The sequence below is a fragment of the Pongo abelii genome, chromosome 13, assembly GCF_028885655.2.
Source record: "Pongo abelii isolate AG06213 chromosome 13, NHGRI_mPonAbe1-v2.0_pri, whole genome shotgun sequence".
In the NCBI taxonomy this organism is placed as follows: Eukaryota; Metazoa; Chordata; class Mammalia; order Primates; family Hominidae; genus Pongo; species Pongo abelii.
The window spans coordinates 23770165-23792390 of NC_071998.2; the positions used below are offsets into that span (position 1 = coordinate 23770165).

The following is a 22226-nucleotide window of genomic DNA, read 5'->3' on the forward strand; positions in this document are numbered from 1 at the left end:
TTTGTAGAGACAGAGTCTTGCTATGTTTCCCAGGCTGGTTTTGAACTCCTGACCACAAGTGATCCTCCCACCTTGGTCTCCCGAAGTGCTGGGCATTCAGGCATGAGCCATTGCACCTGGTCTCAATTCTTGTTTAAAAGACCAGTTCTCCAAAGCCCTGGGCATGTTTTTGCACAGTACATGAAATTTTGAGTCTGGTATGCCTCTCTTGCAGGAAAGTCTTTTAAAGAGTAAGACAGGGTGATTCTTTCATATTGCATAAGCTTCCTGAGAGGCTCCTTTGACAAGCAGTCCTCCTCAACAATGCATTTAAGTATTTCTTTATAGATTGATGACTACTTGGCATGCTGTAAGGGAAGGAAAATCTAAGTGTTAGGAACCTTTGGCAATTGAAGATCAATCAAATTAAGATAAACCATCTCTGAAATAATCATGTAAGGTAATGAGAAAATAGACTTAATTTACAATACAAATTGATCATCCCTAATCCAGAATGCTCCAAAATCCAGCTGGGCACAATGCCTTTAGGCCTGTAATCCCAACACTTTGGGAGGCTGAAGCAGGAGGATTGCTTGAGCCCAGGAGTTCAAAACTAGCCTGGGCAACACAGTAAGACCGTATCTCTGCAAAAAAATTTTAAAATCAGCCATACATTGTGGCATATGCCTGTAGTCCCGCTACTGGAGGGTAGCAGTGCTGAGGTGGGAGGACCATTTGAGCCGAGGAGGTCAAAGCTGCAGTGAGCCGTAATTTTGCCACTGCACTCCAGCCTGGGTGACAGAGCGAGACCCTATCTCAAAAAAAAAAAAAAAAAAAAAAGGCCTGGCGTGGTGGTTCACACCTGTAATCCCAGCACTTTTGGGAGGCCGAGGCAGGCGGATCATGAGGTCAAGAGATCGAGACCATGCTGGCCAACATGGTGAAACCCCGTCTCTACTAAAAATACAAAAATTAGCTGGGCGTGATGGTGGGCATCTGTAGTCCCAGATACTTGGGAGGCAGAGGCAGGAGAATCGCTTGAACCCAGGAGGCAGAGGTTGCAGTGAGCCGAGATCATGCCACTGCACTCCAGCCTGGCAACAGAGCAAGACTCTCTCAAAAAAAAAAAAGGCTCCAAAGTCCAAAACTTTTTGAGCACCAACACAATGCCACAAATGGAAAATTTCACATGGGACACCTTTGCTTTCTGACGGGTCAGTGTACCAAACATTGTTTAATGTGGAAAATTATTTAAAATATTACATAAAATTACCTTCAGTCTATGTGTATAAGATGTATATGAAACATAAATGAATTTTGTGGTTAGACTTGGGTGCCATCCCCAAGATAGCTCATTACATATATGTAGATATTTAAAAATCTGGGCCGGGTGCAGTGGCTCACGCCTATAATCCCAGCACTTTGGGAGGCCAAGGCGGGTGGATCGCAAGGTCAGGAGATCGAGACCATCCTGGCTAACATGGTGAAACCCCGTCTCTACTAAAAATACAAAAAATTAGCCGGGCGTGGTGGCGGGCACTTGTAGTCCCAGCTACCCGGGAAGCTGAGGCAGGAGAATGGTGTGAACCCAGGAGAATGGTGTGAACCCAGGAGGTGGAGCTTGCAGTGAGCTGAGATCGCGCCACTGTACTCCAGCCTGGGCAACAGTGCGAGACTCCGTCTCAAAAAAAAAAAAATCTGGAGAAATCCGAAATTCAAAACATTTGTAGTCACAAGCCTTTTGGATAAGGGAGATTCAACAAGCAACTTTTACATAGAGTTAAACCTACTTGTGAATCGTTTGTCTTTTTTTTTTTTTTTTTTTTTTTTCTTTGAGACAGAGTCTCACTTTGTTGCCCAGGCTAGAATGCAGTGGCACGATCTCGGCTCACTGCAACCTCCGCCTCCCAGGTTCAAGTGATTCTCCTGCCTCAGGCTCCTGAGTAGCTGGGATTACAGGCATGCACCACTACCCCTAGCTAATTTTTTGTATTTTTAGTAGAGACGGCATCTCACCAGATTGGCCAGCCTGGTCTCGAACTCCTGACCTCAGGTGATCTGCCTGCCTCAGCCTCCCAAAGTGCTGGGATTACAGGTGTTAGCCACCACGCCCAGCTTTTTGTCTTCTTCTTATCCTGGAGGACTTTGCAAGAGGAAGCAGAGTTCCGGGAATTAGTGATTCCTTCATGTCACAATAGCCTTTGAGCTCCACTGACCTTGTATGCTGTCTTATGTGTAGTATGCACCCACTGAGGATTTGCTAACTGACAAAGACCCAGGGTTAAGGCTGATGTGGGTTATCTGGGATTAAGCTAGTCCCATGGGTGTGCTTTCTATAGCGTACAGTTCCCATTCAGGTGGGAAGGTGAGCTGGGGGTAGCCAGAGATCAGCCTCTTTATCTGAAAAGCACTGAGGTGGCCCTTCCTGGCAGACAGAACAGAGTGGGACCATGGCTTTAGTGCCCTGGAACGATTCCCAGAAACAACCTGAATAGTTGAAACAGCCTACCAAGAAAGGCCTTGGCCTTTCCAGCTACTTCTGATTATTTATTCCAGATTTACCTTTTCCCCAACCTGTCTCCTTCAGTATCTAGGTCTTACTGTTTATTAACATTCACCTTCTCTTTCTCCTGTATACCTAGGGGTGGAACAGAGTGTTATTTCTGTAATCAGGGCTTGATTTTATGTGGCTTTCTTGTATGAGGGAAGCCCGCCGAGGTGGGAGTCCAGAAACAATATCCCTGCCTTACCCTCTCTGCTGATGCCATGGTTATGTCTCTCCTCTATTTTCAGCTCCTCTCCACCAAACTGCCATATTGCCGTGAGAATGTGTGTCTGGCCTATGGTAGTGAATGGTCAGTTTATGCAGTGGGCTCCCAAGCTCATGTCTCCTTCTTGGATCCACGGCAGCCATCATACAACGTCAAGTCTGTCTGTTCCAGGGAGCGAGGCAGTGGTAAGAGTCCCTGTGTGCACCTCAGGCCTACAGCTGCACTGCATATGGGTTCTGACTTTCAGTTTCTTTGTTGGTTTCCAAACAGGTATAGTGCTCTGTATGGAACATATGGAAGTGTGTTCAAAAAGGGGAGCGACGGCTAGGCGTGGTGGCTTACGCCTGTAATCCCAGCACTTTGGGAGGCCGAGGCAGGCGGATCACCTGAGGTCGGGAGTTTGAGACCAGCCTGACCAATAAATATGGAGAAACCCCGTCTCTACCAAAAATACAAAATTAGCCAGGCGCAGTGGCGCATGCCTGTAATCCCAGGTACTTGGGAGGCTGAGGCAGGAGAATTGCTTGAACCTGGGAGGCAGAGGTTGCGGTGAGCTGAGATCGCACCATTGCACTCCAGCCTGGGCAATGAGAGTGAAATTCTGTCCCAAAAAAAAAAAAAAAAAGGGGTGTCGGGGAGTGACACAAAAGGGCACTAGACTTTCAAACACCACAGACAAATGTGTGGCCACAGAAGCCTTTGCTGGGAGCCACCAGTCAGGATATTAGTTAGTAGTTTCCATGTTCTTATAGAAAGCTCTACTTTTTTTTTTTTTTGAGACAGAGTCTCACTCTGTTGCCAGGCTGGAGTACAGTGGCGCGATCTCAGCTCACTGCAACCTCTGCCTTCTGAGTTCAAGTGATTCTCCTGCCTCAGCCTCCCGAGTAGGTGGGACTACAGGCACAAACCACCACGCCCAGCTAATTTTTGTATTTTTAGTAGAGACGGCGTTTCACCATGTTGGCCAGGATGGCCTTGATCTCTTGACCTTGTGATCCACCTGCCTCGGCCTCCCAAAGTGCTGAGATTACAGGCGTGAACCACTGCACCTGGCCGAGAGCCCTACTTTCTATCCTGTGGTAATTTTTTTGCTGTGGTCCTGCCTGAACTAAAATTCTATTTATGCTAAGATGTGGCATGGTGGGATAAGGAGGAAGTTTACAAAGGGCATGAGGAAACCTCAGGGTAATGAGTATGTTCATTATGTAGATTGTGGTTATGATATCATGAATATATATACATATGTCAGAACCTCAAATTGTATACTTTATGTGTCGTATATTATATGACAAACCTCAATAAGGCTGAAGAAAATACTGAGTTTAGTTCTGACCACTGAGTAAATTAAGCTTCCACCTCAAATATTTTATAACATATTCTCTGTAAGAGCACCCTCATTCTTTATTGAAGAGGGAAAAAATACTTACTCTAGTGTACTTTGAAGGTTTCAAAATACCTTTTTCTGACATCCCATTTCATCATACCAAGAACCTTGCGGGAAGCAGATGAGAAAACATAGTTTTACATATAAGACCTAGAGCCAGCTAAATAACTTGCCCAGCATCACACAGCTTGATGGGGGAACAGCTAGGGACCAGAATCCAACTTAACAAATTGTGTTTTCTTTATCTCACTTTATCCCGTTTCTCACTTTATCCTGTATCTCACTTTATCCCGTTTCTCATGCAAAAATATGGCTGTGTTACCCTGAGAGTCCTCAAAGGCACACTGTGGATTGCAGTTCACCCTCTCTTTTTCAAGTAGTGTTTATTCCTATGCAGATACTGCAAAGTAGCTTTTGTTTTGGGTTTTTTGGGTTTTTTTTTTTTTGAAGACAGGGTCAGGCTGGAGGAAAGTGGCGCAATCTTGGCTCACTGAAGCTTCCACCTGCCAGGCTCAAGCAGTCCTCCCACCTCAGCCTCCCGAGTAGCTGGGACTATAAGCGTCTGCCACCTCATTCAGCTAATTTTTGTTATTTTTGTAGAGACAGGTTCTCATCATGTTGCCCAGAGTTGTCTCAAACTCTTGGGCCACCCACCTCAGCCTCCCAAAGTGTGTGCTAAGATTACAGGGATTACAGGCGTGAGCCACTGTGCCCAGCTATTTCCTTTTTGTTGTTGTTGTTGTTGAGATGAGTCTTGCTCTGTCATCTAGGCTGGAGTGGAGTGGTGTGATCTCAGCTCACTGCACCCTCTGCCTCCCAGGTTCAAGCGATTCTCCTGCCTTAGCCTCCTGAGTAGCTGGGACTACAGGTGTGTACCACCATGCCCAGCTAATTTTTGTGTTTTTAGTAGAGATGGAGTTTCACCATGTTGGCCAGACTGGTTTTGAACTCCTGACCTCAAGTGATCTACTCGCCTTGGGCCTCCCAAAGTACTGGGATTACAGGCTTGAGCCACCGCACCTGGCCTATTTGTTCTTAATTATAGTTAAAATGCTTATATTTTAGAACAAAGAATAATGTACAATGAGAGTAGTAGAGAAAGGAATAAATAGGGCCGGGCACGGTGGCTGATGCCTGTAATCCCAGCACTTTGGGAGCCTGAGGCAGGTGGATCACCTGAGGTCAGGAGTTCAAGACCAGCCTGATCAACATAGTGAAACCCTGTCTCTACTAAAAATACAAAAAAAAATTAGCTGGGTGTGGTAGTGGGTGCCTGTAGTTCCAGCTACTTGGGAGGCTGAGGCGGGAGAATCACTTGAATCTGGGAGGCGGAGGTTGTAGTGAGCCAAGATTGTGCCACAGCACTCCAGCTTTGGCAACAGAGCTCAAAAAAAAAAAGAGAAAAGACTAAATAGGTTTGGCTGTAATAATGTATGCAATGAAAAGTTTTAAGAGATTTTTGGTACTGTTTAATGGGGGTAACTTTCATACCTAATAAGGAAATACTGGTTCCACAAATATTATCCAGTTCTTATGTGCCAAGAGACATCTTCATATCCCAAGCACTGATTTGATCCCCAAGTACAGCAGATGTGTTTTCCTTGTGATCTAAAGTAGTTACATGACTTGTCTTAAATATCTTTGGGTATTTAAGTTCTGGGCTTTTTGCCACTCTCAAAACACCTAATACTAGATAAAGACTTCTTGCATTGTGGCCGGGCACAGTGGCTCATGCCTATAATCCCAGCACTTTGGGAGGCCGAGGTGGATCACTTGAGGTCAGGAGTTCAAGACCAGCCTGGCCAACATGGCGAAACCCTGTCTCTACTGAAAATGCAATTAGCTGAGTGTGGTGGCGGGAGCTTGTAATCCCAGCTACTTGGGAGGCTAAGGCAGGAGAATCGCTTGAACCCAAAAGGCAGAGGTTGCAGTGAGCCAAGATCGTACCATTGCACTCCAGCCTGGGCGACAGAGCGAGACTCCATCTCAAAAAATAAAAAAAGACTTCTTGCATTTGCCACAGTAGTGATTTTAGGTCAAATATAAGGAGTTGTTGATGACTTAATGATTTATAAATATGCAGATTACCTTGAGTTGCAGTGTAGGTTGGAAACATGATGGAGAGAAGCTTAGAGTTATGAAAGATGATTCCAGAGTGAGTTGAGAGGAAGCAAGGAAGTTCTGAGCACTTATGGTCTTCGGCCAAAAGCATCTTGAGCATCATCGAAATCTGACACTTTTCCAAGGCTTCTTGGACGGTTTCTGTTAGTGTGTGGATAGGCAGGATGGCATCAAATCCTCTCTTTGCTTTTGCATGAGCTAACTTGCCATTGGGAAAACACTGTCTGATACTTTGTGGGGCAGGTGGAGGGGAGCGGGGTGGACATTGAAAACTCAGTGTTGGAGAAATTCAGGCTAGCAGACAGTCAGCAAATATTCTCTCCCGCCTCACTGCCTTTTACTTTTCTGTCTTTCAGGAATCCGGTCCGTGAGTTTCTATGAGCACATCATCACTGTGGGAACAGGGCAGGGCTCCCTGCTGTTCTATGACATCCGAGCTCAGAGATTTCTGGAAGAGAGGCTCTCAGCTTGTTATGGGTCCAAGCCTAGACTAGCAGGGGAGAATCTGAAACTAACCACTGGCAAAGGCTGGCTGGTGAGTAAGCCCCTGCCTGAGATGACTGCTACACAGTAACAGAAAAATTATCTTCCTTTACCCCTCAGCCCCCACTGACACACATCTACTCATACTTTTTCACTAGTAAGAGGCACTCATTGGAACAGGAAAAGACTTCCCCCTGATTTTGCTTTTATGTCTGCACATTGCCTGTGGGAAAACTGAGGCCCAGTAAAACACACTGGTTGACTTAGGATTTTCCCCAAGGCGTAATAGAGCAAGAAGGATAAGGAACCTCCCACCACAGCTGTCAGTGAATTTTTTTTTTTTTTTTTTGAGACAGGGTCACTCTGTTGCCCAGGCTGGAGTGTAGTGGTGTGATCATAGCTCACTGTATGTAGCCTTGAACTCCTGGGCTCAAGCAGTCCTCCTGCCTCAGCCTCCCAAGTAGCTGGGACCACAGGCATATGCACTGTGCCCGGCTAATTTATTTTTTTTTAGTAGAGATAGGGTCTCGCCATGTTGCCCAGGCTGGTCTCAAACTCCTGGGCTCAAGTGATTCTCTCACCTTGGCCTCCTAAAATTCTGGGATTACAGCCATGAACCACTGCGCCCCACCTCCAGTGAATTATTCAAGTGTTTGATTCTTCCTCCTGTGCCTAGCAGGTGGAGGGAAAACAGAACTTTGGTTCTAACTCTCCTGAGAAGAACTGAGCCTTGTATAGCAATTCTTCAGCTGCTCCATTCTTCTCTGACGTTTAGTTGGAAAAATGAGGCCCTGATTCCCATGAGAACCAACCAGCCAATCTCCTGACATGAGGTTGTATCTGTAGAACCCTGTTCCCTTAAGGAGACCAGAAAGCGTTCCTGTCCCTTCCTCCCCCTTTTCCTGCCCCATGGCTAGAGGTGCTAATTGTAGTCTCTTTCTCGTCCCGTAGAATCATGATGAAACCTGGAGGAATTACTTTTCAGACATTGACTTCTTCCCCAATGCTGTTTACACCCACTGCTACGACTCGTCTGGAACGAAACTCTTTGTGGCAGGAGGTCCCCTCCCTTCAGGGCTCCATGGAAACTATGCTGGACTCTGGAGTTAATGACAACTCCCCAAATGCAGAGATTTACACTAACTTCCATTCTCAGTTTCCTTGTTTCTTTTGATTTTTTTTTCTAATTGTGTGAGGCTCTTGTGTTTTAGTGGGAACACCAAAGTTTGCCTATAGTTTAGGCACTTAATAGGAAGAAGCTCTGTACAGAAATCTGAAAGTTGTTTTGTTTTTTGTTTTCCCCTTTGGTAATCAAAATTTTACTATCTTTTATTATTTCTGGCTTTTCAAACATTGTTGCTAATCCCTATTTTTCTTTAAGTGACACACATTCTCCCATCTCTGGCTTCTTTAGGCTGAAATGACATAGTCTTTCTCACCCTTACTTCACTCTTGAGAGGTAGGGCTCCTTTATAATTATATGGTTGCTCTCAGACTTTCTGTGAAAGTTGGGGAGCTGTGTGTGTATGTGTGTGTGTGTGTGTGAGAGAGAGATCTTGTCTGCGTGTGTGTGTGTGATCTTGTGTGCCTGTAGGTACTGTGTGTCACTGAAATTACCTGGAGTGAGGATTACTTGTAATTAAAATATTTATAAAAGAAACAACTTTATTCACAGAGTCCAGCTTTGGGACTAGTCTGTATCTTGTTTTTAAAAGTCTAACAACACTGATAATAGGAAGTAAAAACAGAAAGGAAAAGAAATTACCACTGGGAAAATCTTTTTAGTTAGATTGTAGGCTTCCTGGGGCCTCCCGTGTCAGGACTGCAAAGTGATCCAGCCCTACCTGTCTTCCCACCTGTGTGTACACCGTGTGGGAAGTTGGTGTCACTTCCCCTTCCCACCCTCACATCTGCTTAGCCAGTAGCCACACCCCTAAAACATCAGACTCACCATCCAGGTGCAGCTCTAGAGGCTGCAAAAGGCTTCATGGGACTTGAATCCCCATCCTAGCTTCTCTCTCCTTCCCCTCAAGACCTGATCTGGTTTTAAGGGACCTGGAGCTGGGATTCTCAAGTCTGCTAAGATTCATTCACATCCATAGTCCCCTTGGCTTTGAGGAGAATCCTCTCTGCCATTCTTCCAATCTCCCCAATGGGTTTTGCTATTATTTTCTAAATTGGGTTAAGTCTAAGAAGGTGGGGGTGAGCAGGGGGTTTATCTGTGTGTAGTGAGTGCTTCATGTGTGGAATATTCATTTTCTTACTGCAGTGGGACTTGGGGTTGAAGCCACCCCTCCTACTCTGTTGGCTTAGCCCTGAGATGGTGACAGGCTGGCCTGCAGTCAGCATCATTGTGCATGTAACAGCATCGATGTGATTAGTAATCTGTCTGTTCCTCCCTTGAACTGTCTGTTTAGTCTGAGGTTTTTAAACTTGCAGGCAGCTGACTGTGATGTCCACTTGTTCCCTGATTTTTACACATCATGTCAAAGATAACAGCTGTTCCCACCCACGAATTCCCCTAAGCACATACTCCGCTTTTCTGTCAACATCCCATTTTGGGGAAAGGAAAAGTCATATTTATTCCTGCACCCCAGTTTTTTAACTTGCTCTCCCAGTTGTCCCCCTCTTCTCTGGGTGTAAGAAGGGAAATTGGAAAAAAAAAATATATATATATATATATATGTATGGATATACATATATGTATGTGTGTATATATATATATATATATATATATTCATATTCTCCTTTTAATGGTGGGGGGCTGCTGGAGAGGAGAGACAGCAAGTCCACCCTAACTTGTTACACAGCACATACCACAGGTTCTGGAATTCTCATCTTCGAACCTAGAGAAATAGGTGCTATAAACAGGGAATTAAGCAAAATGCTGGATGCTATAGATCTTTTAATTGTCTTAATTTTTTTTTTCTATTATTAAACTACAGGCTGTAGATTTCTTAGTTCTCACAGAACTTCTATCATTTTAAACTGACTTGTATATTTAAAAAAAAAAATCTTCAGTAGGATGTTTTGTACTATTGCCAGACCCTCTTCTGTAATGGGTAATGCGTTTGATTGTTTGAGATTTTCTGTTTTTAAAAATGTAGCACTTGACTTTTTGCCAAGGAAAAAAATAAAAATTATTCCAGTGCAAAATGGTGTGAGTGAGTATTGTGTAGCCAGGAGCCTGCCAAAAAGGCCCCACATGACTAGTTGGAAGGTTGGCTTGAGCTGTTGGGATTGCTTGTGGCAGAAGGGGAACACAAGCCATTACCTCCAGGTTAGAGGCAGGTCAAGTGCAGACACAAATACTAAGACCTACTTGCTCCGAGTCCCCAACTGTAGCCCAAGATCAGTTGCTCTGAGGTCCAGCTGAGGGTGGATATGCCCAGGGTACTGAAGTAGTGTGACGTTACTTCTCTTACATAAGTAAGGGTTGGTAATAGGCCCTGTCTGCTTGGATGGTGCCCTGAGAATGACTCTGAAAGTGCTTGCATAGTACTCTGGGAATAGGATATTAATTTTTGTTTTTTGTAGTTGGAACCATAGACCTTCACTGCCCTTTGTAAGGGGAAGACACAGTGACCACAGTGAGTGATGCTCTTCTAGAGCCTATTTGGAGCTGTAGCTGAGAGAAACTGCTAAATCATACCACCCTTCCTCACACAGTCATCTCTGGGAAACCCACCAGGGCTAGGCCGCAGAGCCTGGCAAGGCCGTCCCTATTCTTCTGCCACATGGTACTTGTTCTTTCCAGGGCAAGCTGGACACAGCTGCTCTATGCACCTGCCTTAGAGACTGACTGGTTCAGAACATGACACATGGGTTCCTATATGATCAAAGGCTGCAAGACAGGAAGGGGAGATGAGTAAGTTAAAGCAATTTGAGAGGGCTCCCCAGAGGAGACAAGTTACATTTGGAAAGGGCTGAAACTAGCCTTTTCCTAAAATGAATTTAGAAGGTATTTTTAAAATCTTCATTGTCAGCCGGGTGCAGTGGCTCACACCTGTAATCCCAGCACTTTGGGAGGCCCAGGTGGGTGGATCACCTGAGGTCAGGAGTTTGAGACCAGCCCAGCCAACATGGTGAAACCCCATACCAAAAATACAAAAATTAGCTGGGCTTGTTGGCGAGTGCCTGTAATCCCAGCTATTGGGAGGCTGAGGCAGGAGAATTGCTTGTACCTGGGAGGCACAGGTTGCAGTGAGCCGAGATTGTGCCACTACACTCCAGCCTGGGCAACAGAGTGAGACTCCATCTCCAAAAAAAAAATATTGTCAAATCATTTTTGGGAAATGCAGATTAGAACAAAGGCAGCTTCATTCCTTTACTATCAGATTTTTTTATTTTTAAAAATTGGAAAGGAGAGCTTTATTTCTCAAAGGGTTGCAGTCTGCAGGGTGGCCATTCTGACCGTCTGGGAAGTACAGCCTCTGGCCAGAAGTCAGAAACACACTGTGAGGGAGGGGCAAAGGGGACAGGAATTTATGTTGAACAAGGTGGCTGAATATATGTATTTAATAAGCTATAGGAGGAGTCATGAATATTTATAAAAGGAAAAAGGTACACATGTGCAACTGAACTCAGGTTTTTGGTATTTTACTATGGGACTTGTTCCATAGAACATGCTCACAAAGAAAGGTGACTTAGGGAATGTGGAGTTGACTTGGTCTAGGCCTCTGGCCTCCATGGAATCTTGGCCCTGCTCCCATTTTCCAGCCAGACTTTCCAGCAAAGCATGTATCACAGAAGGGCTTTGTGGGCTTTACGGGGTCCCTTTTTTGCCAGCAGTCCCTACTCCCTTCTGTGAAAGAACTTCTTGTTCTCTCTCAGGCACTTCTTGTTCTGTCTCAGGCCACATGCCACATGCCTTATTCCAAATAGTCTGCTGGCTCCTCATCCTTTGGGTCCTTTTACAGGAGGCTTTGGAGCTGAACTGAATTCTTAGCCCTTCATGACTTGTTTATGCTCCAAGTCCCTGGTCCCCTGCCAACTCTAATTGATTACTGATCTGGCCCTGTGTTCCTAATAAAACTAAAGACTGCCCCAGTCCAGGCCACTCTGATCCAGCTGCCATTCCTGGTGCAGGTACTCAGAAATAGCAAGTCAGGATGTCCATACCTGTATCAGCACCAGGGATCAATCTTGTAGGAGTTAGCCTATGATCCAAGTGTTTTTGTTCTGCTTTTCAGTTGCTGGTATCTAGAAGACAACAATGAGGAGTGGGGGGTGGACAGGAGAAGGAATCACTCAGTGTTATTTGCTTCATGCTAGTTCATTCATATCTTTCTTCATGCTAGTGTGCTGAGATAACTGAAAGGTTTGGGAGGATGGAAACATAGGCTGCTAATTCTGAAACCAGTGATGAAGACAATAAAAGACAGGTTTCTTAGCTTGGTTCTGCCCTTAGCTCCTCCAAAGAAGAATCCAATGAAAGAAATGTGAGACATAGGAATACTACCACTGGAGAGAAAGGTGTGAACTGAACTCAAGATGGAGATGGAGTTGTGAGCTCTTTTATGATTCCACTCTCCAAGAGAGGTGTGGACTATCCTCTATCAGAAACCCCCTGGGTTGGGCCTCACATCTGAACACTCTTCTTGATTAGTGTGGAACTGCCGAAGTCAGGATTTTTAAGGGATAATAATACTATTTAACAGTATTCAGGCCGTGTGCAGTGGCTCACGCCTATAATCCTGGCACTTTGGGAGGCCGAGGCAGGCAGATCACGAGGTCAGAAGATCGAGACCATCCTGGCCAACATGGTGAAACCCTGTCTCTACTAAAAATACAAAAAATTAGCTGGGTGTGGTGGCTTGTGCCTGTAATCCCAGCTACTCGGGAGGCTGAGGCAGGAGAATCGCTTGAACCCAGGAGTTGGAGGTTGCAGTGAGTCGAGATCACGCCACTGCACTCCAGCCTGGCAACAGAGAGAGACTCCGTCTCGAAAAAAAAAAAGTGCTCATAGTCACATGTTTACTATGCTTCTTGTTAAGCTGTAAGGTGTATTCAGAGCTATAATTAACATTGCTAGCGCTATGGACAGGAAGAAAACAGATGATCAACTCATACCTTAAAATAAACTGAGCTGGGTGCAGTGGCTTACACCTGTAATCCCAACACTTTGGGAGGCTGAGGTGGATTGTCTGAAGCCAGGAATTTGAGACCAATCTGGCCAACATAGCGAGACCCCATCTCTACACATAATTAATTAGCCTTGCATGGTGATGCCCACCTATAGTCCCAGGTACTTGGGAGGCAGAGACAGGAAAATCACCTGAGCCCAGGAGTTTAAGGCTGCAGTGCGCCAGGATTGTGCCACTGCACTCCAGCCTGGGCAACAGAGCAAGACCCTGTCTCAAAAAAAATAAAAAATAAAAAACAAAACTGGCCAGGCGCAGTGGCTCATGCCTGTAATCCCAGCACTTTGGGAGGCCAAGGCAGAAAGATTGCATGATACTAGGAGCTCAAGATCAGCCTGGGCAATATAGCAAGACCTGGTCTCTACACAAAATTGAAAACTTAGCCAGGCATGATGGTGCACAGGAGGAGTGTTTGAGCCCAGGAGTTTGAGGCTGCTGTGAACTATGATTGTGCCACTGCACTCCAACCTGGGTGACAGAGCAAGACCCTGTCTCAAAAAATAATAATAGGCTAGGCGTGGCTGCTCACGCCTGTAATCCCAGCACTTTGGGAGGCCGAGGTGGGCAGATCATCTGAGGTCAGGAGTTTGAGACCAGCCTGGCCAACATGGTGAAACCCCACCTCTACCAAAAAATACAAAAATTAGCCGGGCGTGGTGGTGTGCTCCTATAATCTCAGCTACTCAGGAGGCTGAGGCAAGAGAATCGCTTGAACCCAGGAGGCAGAGGTTGCAGAAAGCCAAGACCACATCATTGCACTCCAGCCTGGGCGACAGAGTGAGACTCCATCTCAAAAAAAAAAATTCTCCCCTTGGGCCTCAAGAAAGAGCATGGCATGAGATTGGCGTCTTGTTTTCAGACTTCTGGACTCCAAAACTATGAGAGAATGACTCTGTTGTTTTAAAACCCACCAAGTTAGGCTGCGCACAGTGGCTCACGCCTCTAATCCCAGCACTCTGGGAGGCTGAGGTGGGTGGATCGCCTGAGCTCAGGAGTTCGAGACCAGCCTGACCAATATGGTGAAACCCTGTCTCTACTAAAAATACAAAAAATTGGCCGGGCATAGTGGCATGCACCTGTAGTCCCAACTGCTTGGGAGGCTGAGGCAGGAGAATCGCTTGAACTTGGGAGATGGAGGTTGCAGTGAGCTGAGATTGTGCCATTGCACTCCAGCCTGGGCGACAGAGCAAGGCTCCGTCTCAAAAAAAAAAACAAAAAACAACCCACCAACTTTGTGGTAATTTAGGAGATTCTGAGGAATTTTTAGATACCAATTTTTGTAAAATCACACTAGATCAAAGGAAAATATTTTTTCTTACAATAATACACAGATAAACTGTAATATTAGTGCTAAGACTTAAAAAAGCAAAAAATAAAGCTCAGAACCATGACTGAATTGATACTGGAGGAAGTGATCATCAAATCTGCATACCACTGGTTGCTTTTTCCTACCTATTTCAAACTATCTCAACTGTTTTTTTGAGACAGAGCTTTGCTCTTCACACCCAGGCTGGAGTGCAATGGTGCGTCCTCGGTTCACTGCAACCTCCGCCTCCCAGTTTCAAGTGATTCTCCTGCCTCAGTCTCCCAAGTAGCTAGGATTACAGGCGCCTACCACCATGCGTGGCTAATGTTTTGTATTTTTAGTAGAGACAGGGTTTCACCATGTTGGCCAGGCTGGTCTCAAACTCCTGATCCACCACATTGGCCTCCCAATGTGCTGAGATTACAGGCGTGAGCCACCACACCCGGTCCCTTTTTTTTTTTTTTTTAAAGCAGAGCCTGGGGCTGTCACCCATGCTGGAGTGCAGTGGTGCAATCTCAGCTCACTGCAGCTTGTGCCTCCTGGATTCAAGTGATTCTCGTGCCTCAGCCTCCTCTGAGTAGCTGGGATTACAGGCACGCACCACCACACCTGGCTAATCTTTGTATTTTTAGTAGAGGAGGGGTTTTGCCATGTTGCCCAAGCTGGTCTCAAACTCCTGGCCTCAAGCAGTCCACCTGCCTTGGTCTCCCAAAGTGCTGGGATTACAGACTTGAACCACCGTGCCTGGTCAATGTTGTTTTTGCTTTGTTTTGTTTTGTTTTTTGTTTTTTCTTGAGATGGAGTCTCGCGCTGTCACAAGGCTGGAGTGCAATGGCGTGATCTCGGCTCACTGCACCCTCCACCTCCCAGGTTCAAGCAATTCTCCTGCCTCAGCCTACCAAGTAGCTAGGATTACAAGCGTGTGCCACCATGCCCAGCTAATTTTGTATTTTTTTCTTTTTTTTTTTTTTTGAGACAGAGTCTTGCTCTGTCACCTGGGATGGAGTGCAATGGCATGATCTCAGCTCACTGCAACCTCTGCCTCCTCAGTTCAAGCAATTCTCCTGCCTCAGCCTCCCAAGTAGCTGGGACTACAGGCGCCTGCCACCACACCTGGCTAATTTTTGTATTTTTAATAGAGACGGGGTTTCACCATATTGGCCAGACTGGTCTCAAACTCCTGACCTCATGATCCGCCTGCCTTGGCCTCCAAAGTGCTGGGATTACAGGCATCAGCTAAGGCTCCTGGCCATTTTTTTTCTTTTTTTTCTAAACAGAGTCTCACTCTTGTCAGGCTGGAGTGCAGTGGCGCGATCTCGGCTCAGTCCAACCTCTGCCTCCCGGGTTCAAGCGATTCTCATCCCTCAGTCTCCCGAGTAGCTGAGTCGCTATGCCCGTGCCACCATGCCCAGCTAATTCTTGTATTTTTAGTAGAGACAGGATTTCACCAGCATTTGGCCAGGATGGTCTCGATCTCTTGACCTCATTATCTGCCCACAGCCGCTCAAAGTGCTGGGATTACAGGCGTGAGCCACCACACCCGACCTTAATGTTTTTTTTTTTAAACAGAGACAGGGTTTCACCATGTTGCCAAGGCTGATCTCTCAAACTCTTGAGCTCAAATGATCCTCCTGCCTGCCTTGGCCTCCCAGAGTGCTGGGATTACAGGCGTGAGCCACCACACCTAGCCTATCTCAACATTTTGAACTTGTACTCTAAGACATCCTTTCAAAGTGCAGGTTGTAGAGTTTTAGGATGCTTTCTCATCTTGAATTAGCCAAGAAAATGTACAGCTATCTTGGGTTTCCTTTGATAGCAGAAGATAATAGGAGATCTAGCTAAGACCTGAGATACCTAAACTTGCCTTGCTGTGGAATCTGCCTTGCAGGCACCTGGGCAGACCTGGAGTTGCTAGCCAGGATGTCATAGGATTCCCAAAGATGACGGAGGATGCATGAGTCATCACAGATGATGTCAGCTTTGATGTTATTGTTCTGAGGCTACCAGTTTATTTAACTGGTGACTGTGGTCTTTATCAGGAACTCTTAGCCTATCAAATGGTATTTATGGTGTTGAAAAATTAGTATTATTTTTTGAGACACAGTCTCACTCTGTTGACCAAACTGTACCTGGGCCTATTGTTTTTTTGTTTGTTTGTTTTTTGAGACGGAGTCTCACTCTGTCGCTCAGGCTGGAGTGCAGTAGCACGATTTAGGCTCACTGCAACCTCCGCCTCTCTGGTTCAAGCAATTCTTCTGTCTCAGCCTCCCAAGTAGCTGGGACTACAGGCACCCACCACCATGCCTGGCTAATCTTCGTATTTTTTTTTAGTAGAGACGGGGCTTCACCATATTGGTCAGGCTGGTCTCGAACTCCTAACTTCAGGTGATCTGCCCACCTTGGCCTCCTCCCAAAGTGCTGGGATTACAGGCGTGAGCCATCATGCCTGGCCCCTGGCCCTAATTTTTTACTTTTTTATTTATATATATTTAAAAAAAAATTTTTTTTTTGAGACTTCCATCGCCCAGGCTGGAGTGCCATGGTGCAATCTTGGCTCACTGCAACCTCCACCTCCCGAGTTCAAGCAATTCTCGTGCCTCAGCCTCCCGTGTAGCTGGGATTATAGGCACGTGCCACCGCATCTGGCTAATTTTTGTATTTTTAGTAGAGATGGGGTTTTACCATGTTGGCCAGGCTGGTTCAAACTCCTGAACTTAGGTGATCTGCCCACCTCAGTCTCCCAAAGTGCTGGGGTTACAGGCGTGAGCCACTGCGCCTGGCTATATTTATTAAAAAAAAAAAAATTGAGGGCCGGGCGTGGTGGCTCAGGCCTGTAATCCCAGCACTTTGGGAGGCCAAGGCGGGCAGATCATGAGGTGAGGAGATCGAGACCATCCTGGCTAACATGGTGAAACCCCATCTCTACTAAAAATACAAAAAAATTAGCCAGGCGTGGTGACGGGCGCCTGTAATCCCAGCTATTCCGGAGGCTGAGGCAGGAGAATGGCATGAACCCAGGAGGCGGAGCTTTCATTGAGCTGAGATGGCACCACTGCACTCCAACCTGGGCAACAGAGGGAGACTCCATCTCAAAAAAAAAAACAAAAATTTTTACTCGGGGTCTCTTGCTCTGTCGCCCAGGCTGGAGTGCACTGGCAGGATCATAGCTCACTTCACAGCTGACTTCAATCCGGAACTTCTGGGCTCAAGCGATCCTCCCTCTTCAGCTTTTCAAGTAGGACTACAGGCATGCACTGCTATGTCTGGGTAATTTTTGAAACTTTTTTTGTAGCCATGGGGTCTTGCTTTTTGCCCAGGCTGTTCTTAAGCTCCTGGATGCAAGCCATCCTCCTGGCTGGGCCTTCCAAAGTGGTGGGATTACAGGCCTGAGTCACTATGCCTAGCACGAATTTTATTTTATTATTTTGTTGAGACAGGATCTCATGCAGTCACCAAGGCTGGGGTGGAGTGGCTCAATCATAGTTCATTGCAGCCTCAAACTTCTGGGCCCAAGCCATCCTCCTGCCTCAGCCTCCTGCCACAGGCGCATACCACCACCCCTGGCTAATTTTTTTTTTTTTTGAGAGAGAGTCTTGCACTGTCGCCCAGGCTGGAGTGCTGTGGCGCGATCTCAGCTCACTGCAAGCTCCGCCTCCCAGGTTCACGCCATTCTCCTGCCTCAGCCTCCCGAGTAGCTGGGACTACAGGTGCCCACCACCTCGTCTGGCTAATTTTTTGTATTTTTTAGTAGATATGGGGTTTCACTGTGTTAGCCAGGATGGTCTCGATCTCCTGACCTCGTGATCCACCCACCTTGGCCTCCCAAAGTGCTGGGATTACAGGCGTGAGCCACCGTGCCCAACCAACCCCTGGCTAATTTTTTAAACAATTTTTAGTAGAAATAATATTGGCCAGGCGCGGTGGCTCATGCCTATAATCCCAGCACTTTGAGAGGCCAAGGTGGGCGGATTACTTGAGGTCAGGAGTTTGGAACCAGCTTGGCCAACATGGTGAAACCCCGTCTCTACTAAAAATACAAAAATTAGCTGGGCGTTGTGGTGGAGCACACCTGTAATCCAGCTACTCAGGAGGCTGAGTCAGGAGAATCGCTGGAACCCAGGAGGCAGAGGTTGCAGTGAGCCGAGATTGCACCACTGCACTCCAGCCTGGGCAACACAGAAAGACTCCATCTCAAAAAAGAAAAAAAAAAAAGAACATTTCACCATGTTTCCCAGCTGGTGTGGAACTCCTATATTCAAATAATCCTCTTGTCTCAGCCTCCCAAAGTGCTGGGATTACAGGCATGAGCACCTGTGCCCAGCCTAATTTTTAAATGTTAGAGTTTTTTTTATAATAAAATGTTGTTGTTGTTGTTGTTGTTGAGATGGAGTTATGCTCTTGTTGCCCAGGCTGGAGTACAATGGATTCGATCTCAGCTCACTGCAACCTCAACCTCCCGGGTTCAAGCAATTCTCCTGCCTCAGCCTCCTGAGTAGCTGGGATTATAGGCACCTGCCACCACGCCCGGCTAATTTTGTATTTTTATTAGAGATGAGGTTTAACCATGTTGGTCAGGCTGGTCTTGAACTCCTGACCTCAGGTGATCCACCTGCCTTGGCCTCCCAGAGTGCTGGGATTACAGGCGTGAGCCACTGCGCCCAGCCATAAAAAGTTTTTTAAATGTACATATATAGTCCACTTTTGAAAGAATGAAGTAGCTGGGCATGGTGGCTCATCCCTGTAATCCCAACACTTTGGAAGGCCAAGGTGCCAGGATCACTTGAGCTCAGGAGTTCAAGACCAGCCTGGGCAACACAGGGAGATCCCATTTCTAAAATTTAAAAAATTAGCCAGGCATGGCCAGGTGCAGTGGTTCACACCTATAATCCCAGCACTTTGGGAGGCCAAGGTGGGCAGATCACCTAAGGTCAGGAGTACTAGACGAACCTGGCCAACATAACGAAACCCCGTCTCTACTAAAAATACAAAAATTAGCCGAGCGTGGTGGTGTACACCTGTAGTCCCAGCTACTTGGGAGGCTGAGGCAGGAGAATCGCTTGAACCCAGGAGGTGGAGGTTGCAGTGAGCTGAGATCACACTACTGCATTCCAGCCTGGGTGACAGAGCAAGACTGTCTAAAAAAAAAAAAAAAAAATTAGCCAGGCATGGTGGTGCACACCTGTGGCCCCAGCTATTTGGGAGGCTGAGACGGGAGGATCACTTGAGGCTGTGAGGTCAAGGGTGCAAGTGAGCCAAGATTGCACCATTGCACTCCAGCCTGGGTGACAGAGCAAGAATCTGTCTCAAAAAATAAAAATAAATAAAAGCATAAGCTTGTCGTTTTGACATTTTGGGCTGGATGATTTTAAAAAAAGAAAGGGGCCGAGAGCAGTGGCTCACGCCTGTAATCCTAGCACTTTGGGAGGCCGAGGTGGGTGGATCACGGGGTCAGGAGATCGAGACCATCCTAGCTAACACAGTGAAACCCTGTCTCTACTAAAAATACAAAAAATTAGCCAGGCGTGGTGGTGGGCGCCTGTAGTCCCAGCTACTCGGGAGGCTGAGGCAGGAGAATGGCATGAACCTGGGAGGCGGAGCTTGCAGTGAGCCGAGATCGCGCCACTGCACTCCAGCCTGGGTGACAGAGCAAGACTCCGCCTCAAAAAAATAAAAATAAAAATAATAAAAAAAAAGAATGAGGCTGGGCGCGGTGGCTAATCCCAGCACTTTGGGAGGCCGAGGCGGGCAGATCACGAGGTCAGGAGATCGAGACCATCCTGGCTAACACAGTGAAACCTGTCTCTACTAAAAAATACAAAAATTTAGCCGGGCGTGGTGGCGGGCACCTGTAGTCCCAGCTACTCGGGAGGCTGCGGCAGGAGAATGGCGTGAACCCAGAAGGCGAAGCTTGCAGTGAGCCGAGATCACGCCACTGCACTCCAGCCTGGGCAACAGAGCGAGACTCCGTCTCAAGAAAAAAAAAAGAGGTAAAGCTATAGGTACTAACATAGAATGATTGTTAAGATATATTGTTAAATGACGAAATAATTACAAACCAGCTTACCAACATCCCCTGTGAAAATCTTTCAAGATGTAGTTCAGGCTCCAACTCTTCTAGAAAGCCTTCCATGGTCACATCTCTCCTTAGGGAGCCCTGCCTTCTAGAGGCTTTCCAAGCACAGGCAGGTACAAGATTGGAGAGCCCCAGAGTCTTATGGGAGATTTGGGGCCAATGAATCCATCATATACCCAGTAGGGGGAGCCAGAGCTTAGCTCCTCGCCTCTGGAGATCCTTCTGCATAAACGCCACACGGAGTGTGGAGAAAACAAAGATATGCACAAAACACGTCTTTTAAAGGAACTGCGGAGAGAGGAAGGTAGCTGTAGTGTGAAAGAGTTTTTTGTTTTTGTTTTGAGACGGGGTCTTGCTGTGTTGCCCAGGCTGGAGTGGAGTGGCCCCATCTTGGCTCACTGCAGCCTCAACCTCCTGGTCACTCAAGCAATCCTCCCACATCAGCCTCCTGAGTAGCTGGGACTACAGGCATGCACTACCCTGCATGGCCAATTTTTTTTTTTTTTTTTTTTTTTAGAGACGGGATTTGCTCTATTGCTCAGGCTGGTCTCAAACTCGAAGTGTTTTGGGGTTTTGTTTCACTTTAATGAGGTTTTCAGAGTAGCAATCCTTGAATCAAGCTTCCCTCTGCATTTATCTGCAGATTTGATTTACAAAGATGTAAGCATACAGCTTCTCAGAAGTGTGTGTGTTTTGTTTAAAGCCAAATAGATCTTATTGTGGAAGGAATGGAATGTTGCCACTGGATCACTGGATCACCAAATTCAATAAATTGAGGTGGGGTGCGGTGGCTCATACCTAACCTCAGCACTTTGGGAGATTGAGGTAGGAGGATTGCTTGAGGCCAGGAGCTCAAGACCAGCCTAGTCAACATACCAAGACCTCATCTCTATAAAAAAAAAATTTTAAAAATCACTACAAGTGGCACGTACTTGTAGTCCCAGCTACTTAGGAGGCTGAGATGAGAGGATCGCTGGAGCACAAGCAGTTTGGGGCTGTAGTTAGCTATGATTGCACCACTGCACTTCAGCCTGGATGACAGAGCCAGACCCTATCTGAAATAAATAAATAGAGCATTGGAGGAGTTAGGTAGGAGGCAGCTTAGAGAAAGAGCACTGGATCTGAGGTTGATGTTCCCAGTTAAATCCTGTTTCTAATCATTAACCAGCTTTTGACTGTAGGCAGGTAACTAAATCTCTTGGCTGACTGTGAACTTCTGCAACATGAAATGTGATGATGTTTACAGAGCACAGCTGTAAAGCATTCTTAGGGCTCCCTGAGTCATCAGCTGAGCTCTCACAGTCCAGGAGAGATGGCAGAACTCCCTCACTTAAAGTCAGGCCAAATAATTTTGACTCTGAAACACCAGAAACAGGGGGAGGTAACTTTTACACCAAGCTCCAAGCCCTCAAGCCTCCAGCCAGGCCTTTACCCAATCCTGAACCATTAACCTCTGTACTCCTCCTGGTTGTAGCCTACCCTATATAACCACAGCGAGGCAAGACACCCAGCCATATTGCCTGCATGAGGAATAAGCCATGTGTGGCCTTTCCCCGGGACTCAGGGGACCTGAGCAACCCGGAGGAAGAAACTGAAAGCTGGGCTCTCAGATATTGCTGGGAGGCAGCTTCTCAGAGAACACCGGGAGCTCTGCTAGGATCTGAGCTGACACAATTGGATGGAAGCCCCAAGAAACAGGCATTGGTGCTCTTTGGAGACGTCCTTTCAGGTAGAAGTAGCCACTATGCTGACCAAGAAAGAGGTGACTTGAGTGTTAGCTTTGCCCCACAGGCACAGTCTCAGCTCCTAAAAGTCCAGTTTGGCTCTATCTGTATTTGAAGGAAGGTGTCAACTTGCGTTTTCCTTGAGATCTCTCCCCTCCCCAGGTCTCTTTCTTACCATCAGTAGCCAGCTGTGGCTACAGCTGAGGACAGGAATTTTCTGCAGGGGCTATTCAGCAGGGCAT

At 46.6% G+C, this 22226-nt stretch overlaps 1 protein-coding gene across 3 annotated transcripts in view; it reads left to right on the forward strand.

Annotated features, from left to right (window-relative positions):
* Positions 1-9894, forward strand: part of DCAF12 (DDB1 and CUL4 associated factor 12) — a 41752-nt gene extending 31858 nt beyond the window's left edge. For all 3 annotated transcript variants that reach the window (XM_002819684.6, XM_054521030.2, XM_063713979.1), the window contains exons 7-9: positions 2773-2935; positions 6612-6790; positions 7690-9894. In XM_002819684.6, coding sequence (XP_002819730.1) covers positions 2773-2935; positions 6612-6790; positions 7690-7848 — 501 coding nt within the window. In that variant the 3' untranslated portion in view covers positions 7849-9894. The remainder of the gene's footprint in view (positions 1-2772; positions 2936-6611; positions 6791-7689) is intronic.
* Positions 9895-22226: the final 12332 nt, after the last annotated feature.